Source organism: Planococcus citri, chromosome 4, assembly GCF_950023065.1.
Source record: "Planococcus citri chromosome 4, ihPlaCitr1.1, whole genome shotgun sequence".
NCBI classification, from domain to species: Eukaryota; Metazoa; Arthropoda; class Insecta; order Hemiptera; family Pseudococcidae; genus Planococcus; species Planococcus citri.
This window is the reverse complement of record NC_088680.1, coordinates 38,517,801-38,538,140: the sequence shown is the minus strand read 5'-3', so window position 1 is coordinate 38,538,140 and position 20,340 is coordinate 38,517,801. Positions and strand designations below refer to the sequence as shown.

At 34.3% G+C, this 20,340-nt stretch overlaps 2 protein-coding genes across 9 annotated transcripts in view; both read right to left on the bottom strand.

Annotated features, from left to right (window-relative positions):
- LOC135844022 (agrin-like) overlaps nucleotides 1-20,340 on the bottom strand; it is a 394,772-nt gene that overhangs the window by 200,895 nt on the left and 173,537 nt on the right. The gene's annotated exons all lie outside the window — the stretch shown is intronic.
- Nucleotides 6,030-19,536, bottom strand: LOC135842826 (uncharacterized). Of its 5 annotated transcripts, none has more exons than XM_065360475.1 (14): nucleotides 18,830-19,513; nucleotides 12,851-13,089; nucleotides 11,253-11,409; nucleotides 11,022-11,168; nucleotides 10,866-10,931; nucleotides 10,714-10,779; nucleotides 10,554-10,625; nucleotides 10,281-10,457; nucleotides 8,991-9,032; nucleotides 8,762-8,893; nucleotides 8,451-8,515; nucleotides 8,183-8,355; nucleotides 7,905-8,103; nucleotides 6,030-7,769 (listed from the first exon to the last, which is right to left on the bottom strand). In XM_065360475.1, exons 2-14 carry the CDS (start codon nucleotides 13,086-13,088, stop codon nucleotides 7,585-7,587), a joined length of 1,719 nt encoding a protein of 572 aa, XP_065216547.1. In that variant the 5' UTR covers nucleotide 13,089; nucleotides 18,830-19,513; the 3' UTR covers nucleotides 6,030-7,584. The 5 variants fall into 5 exon arrangements, with proteins under 5 accessions (XP_065216547.1, XP_065216549.1, XP_065216548.1 ...); XM_065360477.1 differs by having other exon boundaries at nucleotides 11,022-11,165; nucleotides 18,830-19,511; XM_065360476.1 differs by lacking the exon at nucleotides 18,830-19,513 and adding an exon at nucleotides 13,177-13,312.

The window sequence follows — 20,340 nt, the reverse complement described above, 5'->3', positions numbered from 1 at the left end:
ACTTAAACGTAAGTGGCGCTTCAACCTTACCACCTAAGCAACGCCTGACACAAAAGAAATGATTAAAACTGCCTCGATTATTTCCTCTCATCATATTGTCAAGAACGATATGAACTGAAAACCCGAGTGCAGCAGGGTACAGAATATACATCATGTAACAAAGAACCTGCTCGACACTTACCATCTCTTTGGCTGCTTTGGTGAGACCATAATACGTACGATCGAAAAACCAGCATCGATAATTTTCACCTATCGAGAAAGCAACTGCTTTAAAAATATGTTTTCATATATCGGCTTACAGCCAAAAATTCCTCTTTTATTGCTTCTGCTGCTGTACTCGCCAGCTTTTATGTATATTTTAACGCGACCGCGAAGTGAACGTTGTATTTGGTTAATAGCTCAGCTCTCAACCAAAGGGCCCATTTCGCAAAAATTTACAGTACAATTTTTTGCTGATTTGTTGAAACGAGAAAATTGAAACTTTCGCCTCAACTTGCGCAGTTTGTGTAGTTGAAAAATATTTTCTTCCATAAAAAATAAATTTATTATAACGAATGATGTAACCATAGGCAAAAGCTGAGTTTTGAAATTGAAATATTTCCTCCTTATAATTGGAAAAGAACGATTACAAAAGTAGAACACGACGAATCGAAACTCATCCGCCGAGCTATTCCTATTCAAGTAAAATTAGAAAACAAGGCTGAGGTTTTCAGCCTAAAACATTATCATATTTTCTTCTCGCGTAAAAAAAATAACGCACCTTATACAACACTAACAAAGAAAGCGAAAAAAACCTATTTCACAAAGAATTATGAATTTTAATGCATCGGATTATCCCACAGACGAAAGACTCGCGGAATTTGGGGTTCTTTTCTTCATCTCATTATATTGATTTGCGATTTCCGACATCGTGTTATTTTCTTCCTCGGTGACTTTTCACCCTCGTTTCCAACAAACTACTCGAGATTAAAGGTTTCTTTTGTGATTTAAAAGAACTGCCTAGAAGGTACATAATGTTTAAAGGTATATATTACAATTTTTACAACGATACGATACGCTGTGTAAGATGATGATGAAAAAAAGAATAATTTTATCGTTTTCTTATCCGACAATTTGTCGCTAAGCGGCAAACAATGAAGAAGGGGAATATTCCTGTCGTAGAGTTCATTTCCTCAGATAAAAAACCCATATTATTATCGAAATTTTTATCCAGTTTTTAGTTCTCTTTTTTCAGCAGAGATAGTATACCGATTCGCGGTGAAAAAATACGCGTAAAATATAAGCGTTTTACTCGTCGTATTTATTTTTTGACATTTTTATGGGGTACTTTTTACTTTATTTATCGAGTATTGATGGTAACTCACGTCGATGCAAGATATTCTAATGCAAAGCTACCGAGAGGCGAGAGCTAAAACGAATCCAAAGCCAATGTTGTTTTGTCTCCTCATTTCCCTCATCTTGAAAAATCAATTCCATGAAAAGTTATTTAAATTGATCAATCATTTAATCTTTATCAGCCATGCGGAGCCAATAATATTGCAATGCCAAAATGGATTTCGAAAGGGAAGGTCGTGCATCGATGGAGTATACACAATGAAGCTGCTGATGGAGAAGAGACCAGAGTATAACCTACATAGAAACCCACATGTGATTTGTTGATCTGGAGAAGGAGTACGATCAAGTACAAAGGAAGAAGTTGTTTGAAATACTGAGGAAAATCGAAGTGAATGAACAAATAGTTTGCTTAATTGAAGAAATATACACTGATAATAAGATCCGGAAACATGTCAGAAGCAAAGAAAGATAGGAAGAGGACTGAGGAGTAAGACAGGGATGCCCAATGTTGTGTAGCCTGTTTAACATCTACTTCGACGACATGATTAAAGAAGGGCTGAAAACCAAGCCAAAGGGGCTAGACATCAATGACACCCATGTCAATTAGAATTTAAAACGAAATGTAGAGCGCGCTGAAAATCACTACTGATAAGACAAAACAGTGAACATTCTTTCATTTACACGCGTTCTTATGGGAAATTTGTTATTTTTGAAAATCAATAATTAATTCTGTAACCAAGCTAGCAAAGTGATTTTTGTTTTAGATGAAAGAGGGAACTTCCTACTCTTCCAATACGTTCTTATTTTTAGCATAAGTGATTTGATTCATGTACAAAACATACTTTATCCAAACGCTACTAGATATTCGGGTTCCCACTTATGGGATATTTACATCAAAAAAGGCGACTTGAATGATGCAATGTTTAGGTGTTTAAAAATGAGTTAATCTGAGAAGTAAAAGTTCATCCCTAAAGTAGAAGAAACTCTTTTTTCATTTAAGACAAATAAAACATCACCAGATGATTTGGGGAAATTATAATCATTGTTCAAAGTTGTGAAATTTTCCATAAGAACACATGTAAAACGTAACAATCATCACTGTTTTGTTAGTTCCACGTTTGGCCAACAGATGTCAGCCACTTTGATTTTAAGTTCCAATACCTACTATTGGCTGGTGATCAGATGGTCTTTGCTGACAACAAAGATGACTTGCAGAGAGTGAGAGAGCGATGTACAATCTTCAGAAAGTAGCAGATACATAATAATACAGAATGATAATCTCACCGTCAAAAAAAAGGTGACTGTCTTTGAAGGGAAAGAGCCAATACGCAGTAAAATTGTTGTAAATGAACTGCCAGTGGAACAAGCCAGAAGCTTTAAATATCTCGGGTGCGAGCTATCTTATGATGGAGAGGTCGACACAACTTAAGATCAACAACTTCCTGAGAGTAAGCAGAGTGGTAAATATGTCTTACTTTAAGGTTTGCTAAGCAAATATATTATAATTAACTTTAAGCTGTATTCTTTAATAACGATTATAAGTAAACTGATTCTCATACTGAGTTATCAACCAAAAATTGGTCCTCCGAGCCGGATCTTCAGTATTTGATTACACTTCGGTGGTGCCGTTGGTAGGTTCAACGATTCTTCTACCAGATCGGCATGAGCAACGTGCAAAAGTAATAACTCCAGCACTTGGAGAAGTCCCTGGCGTTGTTCTGTATACGACTAGGTCAACAACTTAGTTTTGGCTCTGATTTTCTTGGAGGGATGGCACAGTTTATCGCCCTGTGATACCAAGATGTCAAAAAATTTCGGATTCGGTTACTTAAATGCCACGTTTCCCGAGTGGCCTTGTCAATTCCAGAATATAAATGCAGAAACAAATACTCCCACGGTACTATTCATCGAACTGCCACCACACTCTCAACCTCAAACGACGAGCGTTTAGGGTATGGTGGCAGTTCGATGAATAGTACCGTGGGAGTATTTGTTTCTGCATTTATATTCTGGAATTGACAAGGCCACTCGGGAAACGTGGCGTTTAAGTAACCGAATCCGAAATTTTTTGACATCTTGGTATCACAGGGCGATAAACTGAGCCATCCCTCCGAGAAAATCAGAGCCAAAACTTGAATAAGAATTTACAATACGCTGGTAAGACCAATGCTGCTGTATGGAAGCGAGACATGGACAATGAGAAAGGATATAAAAAGCAGAGTAATCGCAGTGGGAATGAGATTCATGCAAGCTATGGCAGGATATATAAGAGACATGATATGAAAAATAATGAAGACATCCTGAAGGAGCGCTAGGAGCAGAGCCAATCATTGGAAGGGTGAAAGATTACAGAAAGAAATAAAGAAGGCACCTTGATAGAATGCCTGACGAATGGTCCCCTCAAAAAGTCAAAGAATACACTCCAACTGGCAGGAGGAGCAGAGGAAGAGTAAAGAAAAAACTTGATGACACATCGGCGAGCAATTCTACAGTTTCCCAGATGGGCTGAACAGCTCACCGGGTTAAAGTTCAATGATGATGATGATAAAAAAAATTGAAAAATGAAAATGAAATTTTTCAACAAAATTGTGAGAATATCATCACGTTGAGTCTGTGTAACTCAGGATCATAATTCCTTCCTCTCCCCACCAAAAAATTCTTATGTGAACTAAATTTTTCTATTTGAATGACGAAATGTGCTTAGAACACTTCAGCCAAAAAATAATTTTTTTTGAACAGTAGAACGTGAATTTGTCGTTGAATAGTCGTAATAATCGAACGCTTTCAATTCTCAAAAAAAAGGGAAAATGACTTCAAAAAATTTGGAACTTCGGTGACCTTGAAATTTGCGAAATAGGATATCTAAAAAATCTCAAAATTAAAGTCCAGGATATTTCCGAGGCCTTGTTGAAAATTTCTACAGAGCACTTTGGACCCTTGGTGGCCTTGGTTCCTTGAATTCTCCCTCGAAAAAATGCATGATTGATACTGGGAATTTAGCAGCATTTTTCAGTTGTCAATTTGCTAAATTTTTCTTAAATTTTGAGCCAATTTATCCTACTTCATCTATTACTCATTTTTTAAACGATTTATCCCCATTTATCCAAATGCACTGTACAAATAAAACTAGACAAATATGAACGCGATTCGATTTCACGCGTCGTCAAAATTATAGGTCGCTGTGAGATGAACGAAGGTAGGTATCTATCTATTCCTCGGTGTGTGTTTCAGGAACTAAGACGATGGTTGAGAAAGGGCGAAAAGAGGTATTAAATCGACGAACAGTATTCATTTGTCAATGCCATCTCATAAATACATACATACTATAAGTACCTAGCTAAAACGCGTAGAGAAAATTTTCCATTCGGCGAAAATGTGTACGCGAGTTTTGTGGAATCATCTTACCCCGAGCCTAACGTCGATTGGTGGGTTGTGTTTGCGAAAGTTTACAGAAGAGGTAGGTTTTTTCTCGTCTTTTGCGGGTTTATTGCGTGTGTGAAGCGTACAATTTGGCGTATTTAAATGATAAATTCGATTTTGTTGCGACGAGATTATACACGAAGAGGCGCCTGAGGCGGAGAACATCGAGTAACAAATTTCGCGAATGTCTTACTTACGCTTTTGAGATGGCGAGAGAGGGATGAAATTAGAAGCGGAGGCGCTGGAGTGTCGGTTGAGATAAACGATAGGATGGAATTTATTTAAGAGTTGAGATTATACGTATATACGACGTGTATATAGGCTGGGTGAGGAGGGAAGAGGTGCGGCTGTGTCATCGTATCGATATTAATCTTTTAGATGGAAAAACTTTTGGAATGTTGTTTTATTGACGACGGTCTTAAGTGAAGGATTACTATTAGAGCTGTCAATTTGATTTGACAACCGGAGTACATGTACATATAAGGGTACAAGGGTAAGATACAGATACAGAGGCACGGAGGAACTGCTTCTCATATTGCTTATGCTCGTGCATTAGAATATATGCCAATGTTTCCAACTCTGCGAGGAACAACCAAGTCGTCTAGGTCTGGGAACGAACCAATTAGAAACGAGAAAAGAGAAGTCTCCGCTGTTGAATATTTCATAGTTTGATGGCTGTCCGGTGAAAGAAGAAATTTGTCATAATGAAGAAGTTGTAATTAGTGATAGTACCCAGCTGGCAAAGTGCTGCTAATTTGTAAGAAATGCTGCTAATCATGCTACTAGAAGCATGGATAGCAGCGCGCGAACTGATTCATAGCAGTGCAGCTATGTTTTGCACCCATTTACGCTACCATACGCTACTAGGTGTACCACTAGCGGCACGTAAGGGTGTGCACTACCAAATGTTAAAAAGTATCCGCATTCTCTATACATTTACCTTGCACTCCCATAGTGCTCCTATGTATACAGCCATAGTGCTGCTATGCACTGCTGTTCATGCTACCATAGCGCTGATATATGTACTCCTCTTTGTGCTACCATAGCGCTACTATATGCGCCACCGTAGCGCTACTATATGCGCCACCATAGCGCTGCTATATGCGCCACCGTAGCGCTGCTATATGCGCTACTGTAGCGCTGCTATATGCGCTACTGTAGCGCTGCTATGCGCGCTGCTGCATGACGTAGCATTTGCTTAGGTTTGTTTGTGAGAATAATTTCAAATTCAAAAATTAAAATTTTGAAAAAATGATGGACATATGTAAAATACATATAGGTACGTGAACATTAATATATTACCAAAAATATTTATACAGGTAAACAACAAATGAAATGATAAAAATTATAAGTTGAGAAATTTAATAAAAAAAATATTTAGAATGTTCGAATTCCATTATGACAAAACAAAAAAACTATTGAAACAAGAAAAGATACACAGGCGCATATTGCCCACTATAATGCTCAAGTACATACGTAGATAGGTACCTATGTAGACAATATCAGTATTGGCCCATGATGAGAAGGGTGATCATCGGTGGCGTGCACAAATTTTTCAAGACTTGAAATTTTGAACAGCAGTATCGTATCCATTTTAGCGATTTCATTTTGGAAAGAAAGGCCCCAGTGGAGCGAGTACAAAAAGTTTCAAAAATCTATAATTGAAGAGACAAAATATAGCATGATAAGGATCGAGAAAAGTTTGATTATACAAAACTCAAACGACATTATATAAAATTTGATTTTTCTAATTTTAGCATTTTCAAAATTTACCACCAGCTTCAATCATTTCAATTTTTAAATATGTACATACTAGAAAAGTCAATTGACTCGAGAATAGCGAGGCTAAATTTTTTGAAAAATTGGAATTCAAACAATCAAACATAATTCTAAGTTTCAAAATTTGATATTTCTTGTTTCATCATTTTCAAAATTTGCCACCAATTTCATGAATCTCAGTTTTACATAGAATATAAGAAAGATCAATTAACACGTGCAAAACGAGGGGAAAAGATTTGGAAAATTTATAATTGAAGTAATAAAACTACGTTGAGGTTATTTTGCCAGTTTTGGGCATTTGTTTTTTCAAAAAAATAATTTTTCTAAACGTTTCAGTATTGGAATAGACAAGCAAAATTCGAGAATTCATAATTGCAGAAATGAAACATTTTTAATACAGGAGGTTGATTTTGTTAGCATTTTTCTGAGTAATGTTTAGTTTGAAGGTATTCTTCATATTTTTAATTGTTTGAAAAAATGTTTTTTGATGCAACTTTTAATGAGTATGTAATTCATGGGGGAAATACTTACTCGTAGCTCGAGCAAAGCGAGGGCAAAAGTTTTTGAAAATTTATGATTTACGAAGGAGAATGAAAAGGTATGCAAGAGGTACCCATGGAACAATACCGTTGGTTTCTGAAATGGAAATTTTTATCAAGTCTTTTGTTTGGATTTGAGTCTGGGTCCCACATCACCCACGTCCGATTTTATTTTTCAATCGTTTTTATTTTGGACACCTCCAACCAGTACCACCTATCGCACAAATAAGTCGCGCGACCTCTTTCCCTCGTGTGCACGCCACTGGTGATCATATAATTGTATAATACTTACACTATAACATATGTATAAATACAGGGAAAAGTCACAAAAATACCTCAGATAATGGAATTTGATGGCATAGGGTGAGGTAGGTTCAAAATATTCACTCCAACTTAACATTTACTGTATATTAGTACATTTTGAAGAAACTGTACCTAATGTCCAAAACTAAGGTACAAATATTTAAGAATCCAGTGGAGGCTTCACCACGTCTCAAACTCGCATTGGTTGTTATACTTTCTTTCCATGATATCTTCTCCTGACCTGATCGCGGCTTTTCCATGCCTTGTACATCATCTCCCCATGGTAGTTTTTTTTAGTGACATACACATTGTCTTTTTGGGCATTGTTCGTTATGGAATTCACAACTTGTATTATGGGATACACAGGTTCTGGAAAGAAAGTCTTGATGGAATCTGTAAACATGAGGAAAAAAATATAATTTCACAAATCCTGGCAATTATACACGCCCAGTAGGTAGATATCAAAAAATTAAAAAAAAAAAAAAAAACTCATTGTATTTGATTGCTAAGACATTTTTTTATACATACCAAAGAAACATTCAGCAAATGTTGTGGTTTTGAAGACTAATAATCTGTTGTTTAGAAGTTCTTCATTTTTGGACTTCCTTGAAGACCATTGATAATGTTCGAAAATAAAATCATTGAACAGTGCCTTTGTCGTATCGTATACAGTCGATTGGGCATTATTTTTATTCAAGTTGGAAAACATGGCTGTCACATAGGCGCTCTAAAAGCAAAATTGTAATGAATTATTGGATTTTTAAATAGGTAAGACAAATTATCTGATGAGTCTTAAATTTGCTTACAAATTTTTTCTTCTCAGCAGAATCCGACAGTAAAGAGTTAAACGCTTCAAAATCTTGCAGAGTGGTGAAAGGAAATTGTTTTCCATAGTCCGGTTGAACTATGGTGGGCTGTTGGTTATCTGATGATGAGTTTACTATTTTTATAAGATTTGCCAACAGTACTTGAGTTCGCACTGCAACAAAATACATAATATTAAATATTTTAAATTTGAAAAAAATCATGTGTCAAAACCACTGATTTAAAACAAATGAAGTTTTCGGATCTCACCGTTCTGCCTATGGATACCAACAAGGGCCAGTCCTATATCTGTTGGGGAGGGATCTTCTCCGACTCTACAAAGAATAAAACATTGTCTTTGTAATTAATTGAACTTCTAAGTGATTGATTGTTTCAATACTACATGTTTAGTTGATACATAAAATTTCCACAGAAAACTTGAATGCACATTAGATTAATGAAAGTGAACTTCAGTGAATTCTAATCAGAATTCTCGCAGTAAGTTTGCCAAAGTTCACAACATTTCTGGGAAAATTTTAGAGGTCACTATACGTATTACCTGAAGGAGCGTTTAAACCTACTTCAACTTATTTTGAATTGCGGATATCGGGTTATTGCATATTCTTTTTAATTTTTGTTCACTATCATCCTTATGCGGCTGCACAGTTTCAGGAGTGGCATCAACGTCCTTTGGTACTATATTTGAATTGTTCCTGAGGAAGGAGAGTATGTAATTAATAAGGATCATTCATAGGAACAAGAAATGTACAGATATGCATTGTAAATGAACAGAACATTAATTTTTCTTACTGTTTGTCCAGATTCTCGATTGAATTTTCAAGTGCATGAAAGCTAAAGACAGGTAAATAGAAACCAGTGTCACAATTCCATTTAATCATGATACATACAGGGTGTATAAATGAACCAATCATGGGAGCGAGCGAGCGAAAAAATTATCACTTGAATTTTTCTAATAAATAAATTTGGTAAATGCATTCAAACTTTGTAATCATGTTGAAGAATTATTAAAATTTGATCGTGACATTTAATACTTAATAATTTTAGCTGTTTCACAATCTTTCAACTTTCAAGTTAGGTACAATTTTTCGTTCTCTGTGATCGGTTCATTTAATACATAATATGTACATCCTTCAACAGATCAAATCACCAAAAAAATTTCATGGTACATATTTTGACCAAATTCAGTGGAGACCTTAATTTTTAGTTGAAAGTAATTCAGAAAAGGTTTTAGCCCTTGAGAAAAGACACCCCTGAAGATGGGTCCTCTAAAAGGATGGATTTTTGAAAAAATATCACGCCAACTTTTTGAAATTTGGAAAACAAGCGAAAATTGAACGATTTTCACAGATGCTGACTTTTAAAAACGGGGGGGGGCGATTTTTGTCTGACTTGAGGGGAAAAATCAATAAATTACTAAAATTTTATGCATAGGTACTACTAATCAAACTTTTAAAAATGACTGTTTAATATTTTGTCAGACTTTTTCACAATAATTTTTAAAACTGAATCAACTTTTTTTTGTATGTACGTTTTAAAATGGATATGTAAGTTATTTACCATTTCATCAAACATTCGAAAACTTAAAAAAAATTCGGCCGAGCTGAAGATTACTGAATAATGATACACATAATTATCGGCGGACCCTTGAAAACTTGGCAGAAATTGGTCATTTATATGTAGGAAATACGAAATACATTATTTAAAAAGGTTAGGTAATTTCCCAACATTTTGAGTAGATTTGTGGCTATAAAGTCAAATATTTGAAATTTTGAGAATACAATGCGGGCATAAAATCACAATTACCAAATTTTTCATGAGAACTCAATATCCAAGAATTAGGTACCTTTGCTTTATACCTACGTATTTTGTTGGAATTTTTTCTCAGATGAAACTTACTTCACATCATTTTTTTTAATCTCCCACGAAATATTGAAGAAAATGAAAACCGATTTTGAGATTCTGACCAAAGTTAGCTTGAAAGAAAAATTTCAGTTGGATTTTTGGGAATTGGTATAACGGGAGGGGTGAGGAGGATAATGACTTATAACGTCGATTTTACCAAATTACTGAAATATTTACCCTTGCTCCTCGTTGTAGTCATTTGCATAGCCATTCTCAGATTGATAATTTGGTGTTCGATCCAAAGAATGGTTTTCATACTGTGGTCCAGTAATTAAGAAATCTTCTGGTTGGAAAGGTGTGCCATGGAGTGCATGTCTTGCATCCCTAATTGCCTTGGTTACTGATTTTTCATCACTGAAAGTATGTCACAGTACTCATTAAAAAATTATACCTACACTAATTATGTGTACTTTAATAAATATCACACAACTCGACATCTCCACGACTTACTTTAGATATTCTGAAATACGAGTACTACTCCGAATAGGCGTATCATTGAGTACACCGTGCATCGAATTCTGCCTGAAATAAAAAATGAAAATCCTTTTAGCGGGTACTTTTTTTTATAATGGAACATGGTGAATATGAATTTTGATCTTGATAGACTTACTTTTGAGACTCTGAAGTGGTACCCTGCATATGCGTATCATCATATAAATCGTGCACTGAATTCCGTCTGAAATGAAAAATGAATATCCTTTTAGCGAATCCTTCTTTATAATGAAACATGCTGAACATGAATTCTGATCTCCACACACTTACGTTTGAGGCTCTGAAGTACTCGTAGCCTGAGTAGGCGTATCATCAAGTAAATTCATTAAATTCCGTCTGAAATAAAAAATGAAAATTCTTGTAGCGAGTACTTTTTTGTAATGGAACATGCTGAACATGAATTTTGATAAAATTTTCTCATCTTACGTCGCTGACTGCACAGTAGGCCTATTCTTCTTTGAACTGATAAATGTACCATTTTTTGAAGCTGTAGATTTGGATAATTTGGTCATCTTTTTTGCGGATAACTTGGGAGGTAGAAGGCAGTTTGCGGTCATCAGTTTTCCTCTGCTGCTATAAATAATACGATAAAAAATAGTATTTTCGATACTTCTTAAAAAGCGTATTTCATATTTTATGAATAGGACTCTACAAAACCTTGGCAATGAATTTTTGAATGGTGATTTTCTCTTCCTTGAATGACTACTGTTCTCCTTTTTCTCTGGTTGATCTTTTTGCGGATCAGAGCTCCCATCCGATTCAACAAGACCTCCAACACGATCTGCGTATTGCTTTTTTACTGTACCAAGGCGATCTAAAAATAAATAGGTATATAATGAAGGCTGATCGCTAAAAAAAAGTCGAATATGTAGTAGGTATGCACAATGCACATACGTCGTTGCACTTTCAAAATACACATCGACATAATTATTCATTTCAAGCTGAATGTCACTCAGAAAAAATATTAGCTCCGAAAGTACCTTTAGAGGGGAGATGAATGTTCTCAGAGAGCGAGCTTTTTAGAAAAATCATGTTTTTTGGCTGTAGCCTCTACCCAACCTGTTAAGAGGACAATGAACTACGAATACTTCCAAAAGATATCTAGTGTTTTAGATACCGCGTAAATCCAGACTATCGCTATCATAAAACAAGTCAATATTTTTGAAAATATTATCAGTTATTGGGTACCTACATATTATGTTTGTTCTGATATTTTGAAATTTGCAATCATGAAAAAATTGGCCTCACTTTCATTCTCAAATACGTACATACGTAGGTACCTATCTAGCGTCTGAAGTTTTACTTTCAAAGGTTTTGGCATAGTTCTGGCATAATTATTGAGAAATATTAAGGCCTGAAATTTGAGAAAATATTTTAAAAAGACGAATTTATCTAGAAATGAGTGATTTGAAATTTTTCCAAAACTGAAATCCTTTTGAATGACTTTCTACTCAAAATGAACGTTTCCAAAGAATCTCATCAAAATCCTCTAACCTACATTTTTTTCTACGATCCGCCCAATAAGAGTAGATGAACTACATGTTCATCAAAAATTTTGAATCATAAAAATGAAGAAGAATATGATAATTTTTTCTTAAAATGTACCACATTTCACAAAATGTGAATTACTGGAAAATTATAAAAAGCTGTAACTCTGTTTTTATTAGTTGAATACCTACTGTTCAAGTTTGTTTTAGATTTATTAATTATTACCAATGCGATATTTAAAACTTGGCAAAAAATTTACGTAGGAGTTTCTCATTTCAAATTTTTGAGTTTTTTAACCGATATTTTTCTTCCATTTTTCCAAAATAACATCGGTGAAAATTACTTAATTTTGATGAACCTTGATGATTGCTTGCGTGAGAGGATGATTTATTAGTGTTCAATGAAATGACAGTTTTTTTTTTTTTGGCTATTAGGCACTGTTACTCATAATATGAATCCCTGCTTTCTCACACTACTGCAGGGCTCGTACAAAATCAAAAAGTGATATAGCTTAATCCATCTGTTGTAAACTCATTTTCATCATTAAGTATGCAAACAAGACATCCTGAAAATATAAAAGATCGGGTAGGTCAGGTACCTATACCTGTTTTCAATGTTTTTACTCAAACTTGAAATTGTTAAAGAAAAATGAATACCATTATAAAGTCTTAGTCGAATTTTCAAAATAAAGAAATCTGATAAATGATCACCTGAAAAAATGTTTAGTAGCACGTTTTCGAAAACTATTCAGATAATATCATACTTACCATTGTGGAATAAAATTTTGGAATAGGGGATCTTTGCCCAACCTGGTTCTGGCGGTGTGTGGTTTGCCATCAAATTCGATATTACAACAGTAGATCCAGGGGGCCAATAGAACGAGTTTTCTTTAGGATCAATCCAGGACTTATGAACAGTGGTTGAAGGTGATTGGAAATCGTTTTCTTCGCAGGGCGATTCCTTCAATAAGACGTACTCCCCCAATTCGACCAATTTCTTTGACATCCTAATGTGAAAAAAAGAAAACAATGGTACATATATAAATAAAACTACGTCACAGCTCAATCATATTTCAGAAAGAATGATTACGTACAGCAGTACTTATGAAGCAATTTTGAAAATAAATATTGGTTGAGGCCTACAGGCATGTGAAAGTATTTTCCCGTAATATTTTCTACTTCAGTAAAGCATATTTTTTCACAGTCTTTGGGATATTGTGTGACAAATTCATGTACTTCGGTGGACTTGCATGGTACGTCGAAAAAGGCTTTTCCAGGTGGCAAGTATACGCCACAAACGTATTTTTCTTCAGAAATGCAATGTTTTGAAAAGTATTCAATTTTCATAACCCTTTTACCCCTTATTTCACAAAAACGATCTGCTTTTCTTTCACTATCAAAAGTTCTATAACTGTGGTAGTGTTCATAGCCATATTGTAATTCTTGTGGCACTTTTTCAAGAACTCCGTCTTTGATGCGCTTATTTAATCCTTTGATAGTGAGGTTACTTTCTCTCCCAACTTCAAAAACATGGCTTTCATGTATGCGTCTTGCAACTTGTTTGGCAGGTAGACATCCAGATTTAACCAATTTGCACAAGAAACCCAAGTAGCTTTCAAATGCATACGAGGAAAATTCTATCAACGTTTTTGACGTTGTTTTTACGTCATCCGTCATATGTGGCAGAGCATGCACGTTGTATGAGGTGTGTTCTTCTCCATAAATCGTCGGGAAATCTTTTACAAAAGATTCCAGTAATTGTTTAGCCCAAGCAACACGAGAATTACTTTTAATCTGTGGTTCATCATTCAACGTCCGAATTGCAACGTGCAAATATAAGAAGTGACAGTACTCAGAATCATAAAGAAAATCTTTCATCACCAGAGGAGCAGTGTACAATACAAACATTCTATAATCTTTTCCATTGAAATTTGCAAGATGTCGTAAAGTCCGTGGCTTTCTTTGAAACTCCTTCGGACAGTACTGAGGAAGTGATGCTAGTATACCGGATAGACGTTGTTTATCTGTTGGGCGTAGTTTTGGAATCCAAAATTTTGTGATCAATTTCTTCATCACGCCTAAATCAACTACATGTAGAGAGTCTAGAAGAACATTTTTCACCACGTCGAAGTTCTTGATTTTCAATAATTCAGAACTATTTACTTTTTTTTTATGCCGATAGACGTCAGAAAACTGTTCAGTAGTTCTGGGTTCTGCGTTAATGCCCAGGAAACACATTCTATGGTTGATGTGAGTGCCTGCAACAGTGCACTTATGACATCCGGAATAGGAATTGAATCCTGGTGCATTCAAAACTGCACATCGCGCAGGACTATCGAAATGTCCACTTTTTAAATAAACTGAGTATTTCTTTCCATTTATAAGGACGCCATTTTCAACCAAACTATTCATCTCTGCCACAAAATCTTTTAGAAAATCGTTCATGTCTAGTGGTTTACTACTTCCATACCACAATGCAATGGTAAATACCGGATTCTTTCCAAATTTCCCCAAAATGGGCCAAAACTGTTTGGTTGAATTCTTGAAGACAGGAACACCATCAATATTAATAGAGAGGCCAAGATTATTCTCTGCTTCGTCAAATTTAGCAACGCCAGTTTCCAAAGACTTTTTTAACCCAAAGTAAATGAAATTATCATCATTTTTGAGGTTTTTATCTGAATTACCAATTTCAAGTTCAAGTTCATCATCAAGATTTTCATCTTCACCATTGCTTCCCTGCTCACAAGCATTTTTATTTTCAATTTCCAGTTTTGAGCCAATCTCTTTAAAATTTGGGTATTTCCCGACAGCTGTACGAAAATCAGCTGGAAGCTGATGAATATGAGAAGGGTCTGTATAATTTCTGAGAACATTCAGGATTTTATTTATGCAACTTCTGGACAAATTGAATTCTACAAAAATCCTAAACAGCTGACGATTACCGATTTTATTCTGCTCCAACCCTTTCAACATGAAAAAAAAAAAAAAAAAAAAAAAAGGTCAAAAAAGAGATGAACATAGACCAGAGTCAGGACGAATCATTGAAAATTCGATTCAAATCGCGAATCTTGAACAATTTTTAAATTTTGCGTTTTGAATCCCATATTTTTAAAAACCTACGAATCTCGTAAAAATTGATACAAATTTCAAATCACGAATCAATTTTCACAAATCGTGAACTGTTATTCCTTTTTTTGGCCAAGTTTTCAAATTAAACGGGAGTATGTAATTTTATAAATTATCAGTCATTACTTGTAATGTATTTACCTAATTTGAAAAAAATGACTTTTCTCTTTGAAACAGAAGCCAAATTCAACAATTATTACATGCAAACGGAAGGACGTTACTTTGAAGCACTTTCAAACATTCTGAACATTCCCAAACACAGCTTTTCGAAAATTACCAAAAAAATGATTCGAATCACGAAAAAAAAAATGGCGATAGGGATTTGGATTTCCAGTGATTCGTCCCGACCCTGACCAAGGCAAAATTTCATAGACTAATTTTCTATTGCGCCTTTTCACTTACCCAGTTCAGAAAACTGGCGTAAATGATCAGTGGAGTAATCATTATGATCATAATCATCGCCATCATTATCATCAGGAAAGAATACAGTTGAACATGCATCTTCATCACACTGATGACCCATTGGAGATGATAAATGACAGACATTGGGTAAAACTGAAAGTTGATTAGATTGAGGCGTTGATTGAGAATGACCACCTGGTTTATCAACTGTTGCGACCTCAAGTTGAGACTCCATTTCATAATCCATTTCAACATCAAATTCATCTTGTATCTATTATTGAGAAAGAGAAATTCTTGAAATTTTTACATAAAATGACTTTTTTATTCGTGAAACCATAACCAAGGAATTGCTTACAACCGTCAAGAGAAAAAAATTATCAGTTTTCATGCTTTGCACGACCAAGTTGAAGTTATAGTCAATAGAATTATGTATCCATAAGCAACATTTGGATACACAGGCATCATAGCTAAATTTTTCTAAAAAAAAGTGACTTTTCAGTGACTTTCAGCAGTGAAAAAAGTAACCAAAATAGTGACCATTTTTTTTTATTCCAGCGTTCAGAAGAGCAAAAAATCGAAAAACAAAAGTAAAAAACGTTCGATAAGAAATCAGTACTATTCAATTAATTAATGTTTTTTTGAAGGAAGTTGATTTTGAAAGCTCTAGAAAATTTGCATTTCGAGAGGCATAAAAACGATGTTTTTTTGTGAGGAGTTTATTTTTTGGCATTAAAACTTGATTTTTTAAAAATATAAATTTCCATCTTGATTTTGAAAAAAAAAAAGAAAACAAGCCCGAGCGAAGCGCTTTCAAAAATTGATGTTTCGAAAAGTAAAATTTTGTGTTTTTGAAATTTTGAAATTGTTTAATGAACAAGATTCGCATAAAATCTTTTGAAAATCGAGTACAAAAATGATAATTTGGATGAAAAACAATTTTTTTATTACAAAAAAAAATCAAAGAAGTGAATTTTTTGTAAGAAAAGTAACCATGTAATGACCTTTTGATGAATAAAAGTTACCAAAAGTGACTTTTCGTGAAAAAAGTGAATAAGTCATTTTAAAAGTGACCCGCTACGATGCCTGTAGGATACAAGTTGAGCATCATAGTACCATTTTCAAGCAATTTAAATTTTCAATGAAGTTACAAGCCTAATAGGAAGCACAGATTATACCATATAGGTATCACCAATAAATCGAATGGAACCACAAAAGTAAAGTCTCCATAGGTATTTGTTTCACAACTAATTTGACAATTTTTACAAAAAAATAGAAGAAAAAAAAGAAAACAAAATAAATTGTCTAAAGTAATCCGTTTTAAATTGATAAAAACCTGCCAAAAATCAGAAAGTCAATTTGAGCAGCTGAAATTTTGACCATGGAGGGTTTCAAACCGCACTCGGTAGTCTCCCCCCCCCCCCCACTATCCTCATAAGTACCTAGTTGAATTATGCATTCCTTAAATCGCATTTAGTACACTTGATTACTTTAAATCGTTAATTTTTCGATCATTATGAGGGCTCGAATATTCTTTCCCCCAAAAACCCAAAATATGCGCATAAATATTCACTAACGATGTGGGCTTTGTTTTACAGAAAAAATCAATTTTATACGATTTTAGTAATATTGCTGTATAATACCACGAATTCTTGAACAAAAAATACAAAACAGAGCATTTTAAAAAGGTAATTTTAACTCCCAAATAAAATGAACAAAAAAATAATTAGGCACGAGTGAGCTATTGCCAGTTTCACAAATTTTGCGAGGAAAAAAATGAAAAATAGCCAAAAATACTAATTTGATACAAAAATTTGAAATTGAGCAAAATATTCTCCAAAAGCCACTAAAAACGTAAAATATATGCACTAAAAACGCAAAATTATGCCAAAATATGCTCTAACGAATTAGGCTCATTTTACTTGAAATTTCATAAATCGTGGAAATAATCGAAAAATTCCCTATCCCCTATGCATAAAAAAAAATATGCTCCAGCTTAAAAATCCGAGCCCTGGTCATTATATTTTATAGTAGGTAAATATTTAGAGACGTTTTGGTTTCCTCTTCTTTTTTTTAAAAAAGTCTTTTGTTCCTCTTCCATAAACAAAATATGCCAATTTTCGATAAATTTAATCTCAAAATACTTAGTTTGCATTATTAGGTTGATCTGAAAGTTCTCAAATCCATACAGGCAACATTTTTTTCGACCATATGGGAGCTTGAAAATGCCTACTTGACGATTGAATTCAGTAAATCTACATTGGTGACCTCTTACGTGCTTAGGCCTGAATAAATTTGAAGTGTTTGCAAGAAAGTATGAATTTTTATGGATGTAATTTTAATCCAATTTGAAAACAACGCAAGATAAGATGATAACGATCTAACTTTTTGGTAAAAAATAATCAATCTTTTTCCAACCCACTAGTGATTCCTTATGGACCTTATGAAAAAAATTTAGATGTACAAAAATAAATTGATTCTATTTTTCCTTCTACAAATACTTCTTCTTCTTAACAATCATTTAAAAATAATTCAATTAGAAGAAAACAAGAGCGAATTTAAAATTTGGCTCATCGAATTCTCTGCGAATTAGGTACTCGTACAAATAAAATTGTAGGCACCTTTCAAAATTGGACAAATTTGTGTTTTAAATTACACTCGTTTTTGAAAGTCATTGGTACCTATCATTGTCAAATGATTCTTGCAATTTGAATCGGATATAAGTAATACCTAACCACAAACGTAAGCCAAAAAGCTTGATGTTATTTCAAAGTAAGGAATGAATTAATCAAAGATTTACACAGGGTAGGTATAGGTATAGTGATTAGTTTTGTGCAGACGTTTCAAATAGCTGAAAAAGTACAGTTCCTTTATGAAGAAGTGAACCAACACAAACATTAGGTTTACCCAGTTATTTGCATAATGATCATAGTATCATAATATTACGTAAACTTACAATTTCTGCATCACATTGAGAATTCAACCACTGATAAAATTTTGTTTTACCAACACGAATAGTTTTACCATCGTCAGTTTGAATTGTATACATTGCAAGTAGTTGATAAGATGACTATAAATTGGAAAATATAACTGTAGTGCCTCGGTGTTGTGTGAGTCTAGGTAGATACGCGACAGGCTATTCAAATTCACGCATTTGTTAAAATTAATGATTTTACTCTAAGTTATAATTACATAGGTAGGGAATATATAATTACTTACGTGAAAATAATACTTCGTTTTATTGACTTTGATGATGAAATCAGTATTAATAAGGCACTTGTCACTTGAACACAACACAACGTTAACACACCAAATAATGTAGCTATATGTAGATTGTAGGTACTCTTGGCGTCTTGGCAAATGTTCTTCAGCTAGAAGATCTCCTTCCCTTCCACAATGGTAGAAAAAAACACCCTCAACGAACAAAAATAGATAAAAAGACAAAATAAGTTGACCCGGATGAACTCCACCCCCCACTTGCACGCGCACTCGCGTGTTTTGTTGAAGAACGCGCTATTGTATACAATGCAGGTATTCGAATACGAGTATATTGGAACGTCGTCAACGTCCATTCTTGGAATTACCGAAGACACAATACAGATGTAGGTTAGGTTTACAATATGGGTAATAAAATTTCGACAATATAGCTTTTCTAGTGTTTAAAAAACAGGGACGCATACCAGCTTCACGTCCACACAAACATGAGCAACCACTCGACAACCAGCAACAAAATTCTAGAATTTCGACTCGACTATACCTACCAATAAGTAGGTATTAAAATTTTTTAAAAAATAAAAAAAAAACAGAGCAACCCATCATTAATTATGAATGGTTTCTAGTTGCTGCTTACGTAGCTCCCGACTGAGCAGTTTAACCACAAAAGATTGAAAATGTAATCATATTACATATTACAAGCACTCAGTATACAATCAATTTAGTTCATTACTTGGAAGATTGCAGAGTGATCACTTACAAAAAATTGTAAGTAAATACGATGTTCACTGAGCGAAAATAATGAATAAAAAGAATTCTTTGAGGCAAAAGAGGGGATGGAGGGCCAAAAGCTTCATTGGAGAAATACTACAAGGTCTGGTCTAGGTTGAAGCTCAATTGTATCAAGAAATCTTTAAAGACAAGATGTAGTCCGATCTCTCTAATGGTACTACATTTTTGAAAATCCTCAAAATTCTTCCTTGAGAAAATTACGATTTTAAGAGCTGAAAAAGATAGCACGATTCTGGTCACTGTTTTGCTCACTTTGTACTTTGATGTGCCAGAAATTCAAAAACACATCGCAGACCCCATCACTGTATGGTGCAGTTTTATAGAGAATTTTATCGTCGTTCTTATAATAGGTCTACTTACTACATTTTTTTAAATTTGCAAAAGTCTTCCTTGAGGAAATCACGATCACGAATTTGCGAGCTGAAAAAGGTAGAGAGAAGGCCATTTTTTGTGCATTTAGAAGTATAGGTAACTTATACCTATCAGTTTGAGAACCATTTTTTTTGAGTCAAACAGCACCGACTGCTATTGCAATTGAATTTTCTTTTACATGGTCTCGAATTTATACAAGCATCTGTTCGGTCTATTACATACAGGGGAGGTGCCCAGGTGACATTCGCCAATTTTAACAATTGTACCATTGAATAGAGGACTTCGAATATAGCGTAACCCCAAAATTTTAACTGCTGAAGTTGATATTTCGATTTTTGAGAGCGATTTTTCGA

Bases quoted from the DNA above. Each gene is read 5' to 3' on its own strand.
- LOC135842826 (XM_065360474.1), bottom strand. From the start codon at position 18,659: ATGTATACAATTCAAACTGACGATGGTAAAACTATTCGTGTTGGTAAA. The intron at 15,885-18,566 runs GTAAGTTTACGT...TCTCAATAATAG, and splicing joins CTCAATGTGATGCAGAAATT to ATACAAGATGAATTTGATGT. The intron at 15,049-15,613 runs GTAAGTGAAAAG...TCATGTTGAAAG, and splicing joins ACGCCAGTTTTCTGAACTGG to GGTTGGAGCAGAATAAAATC.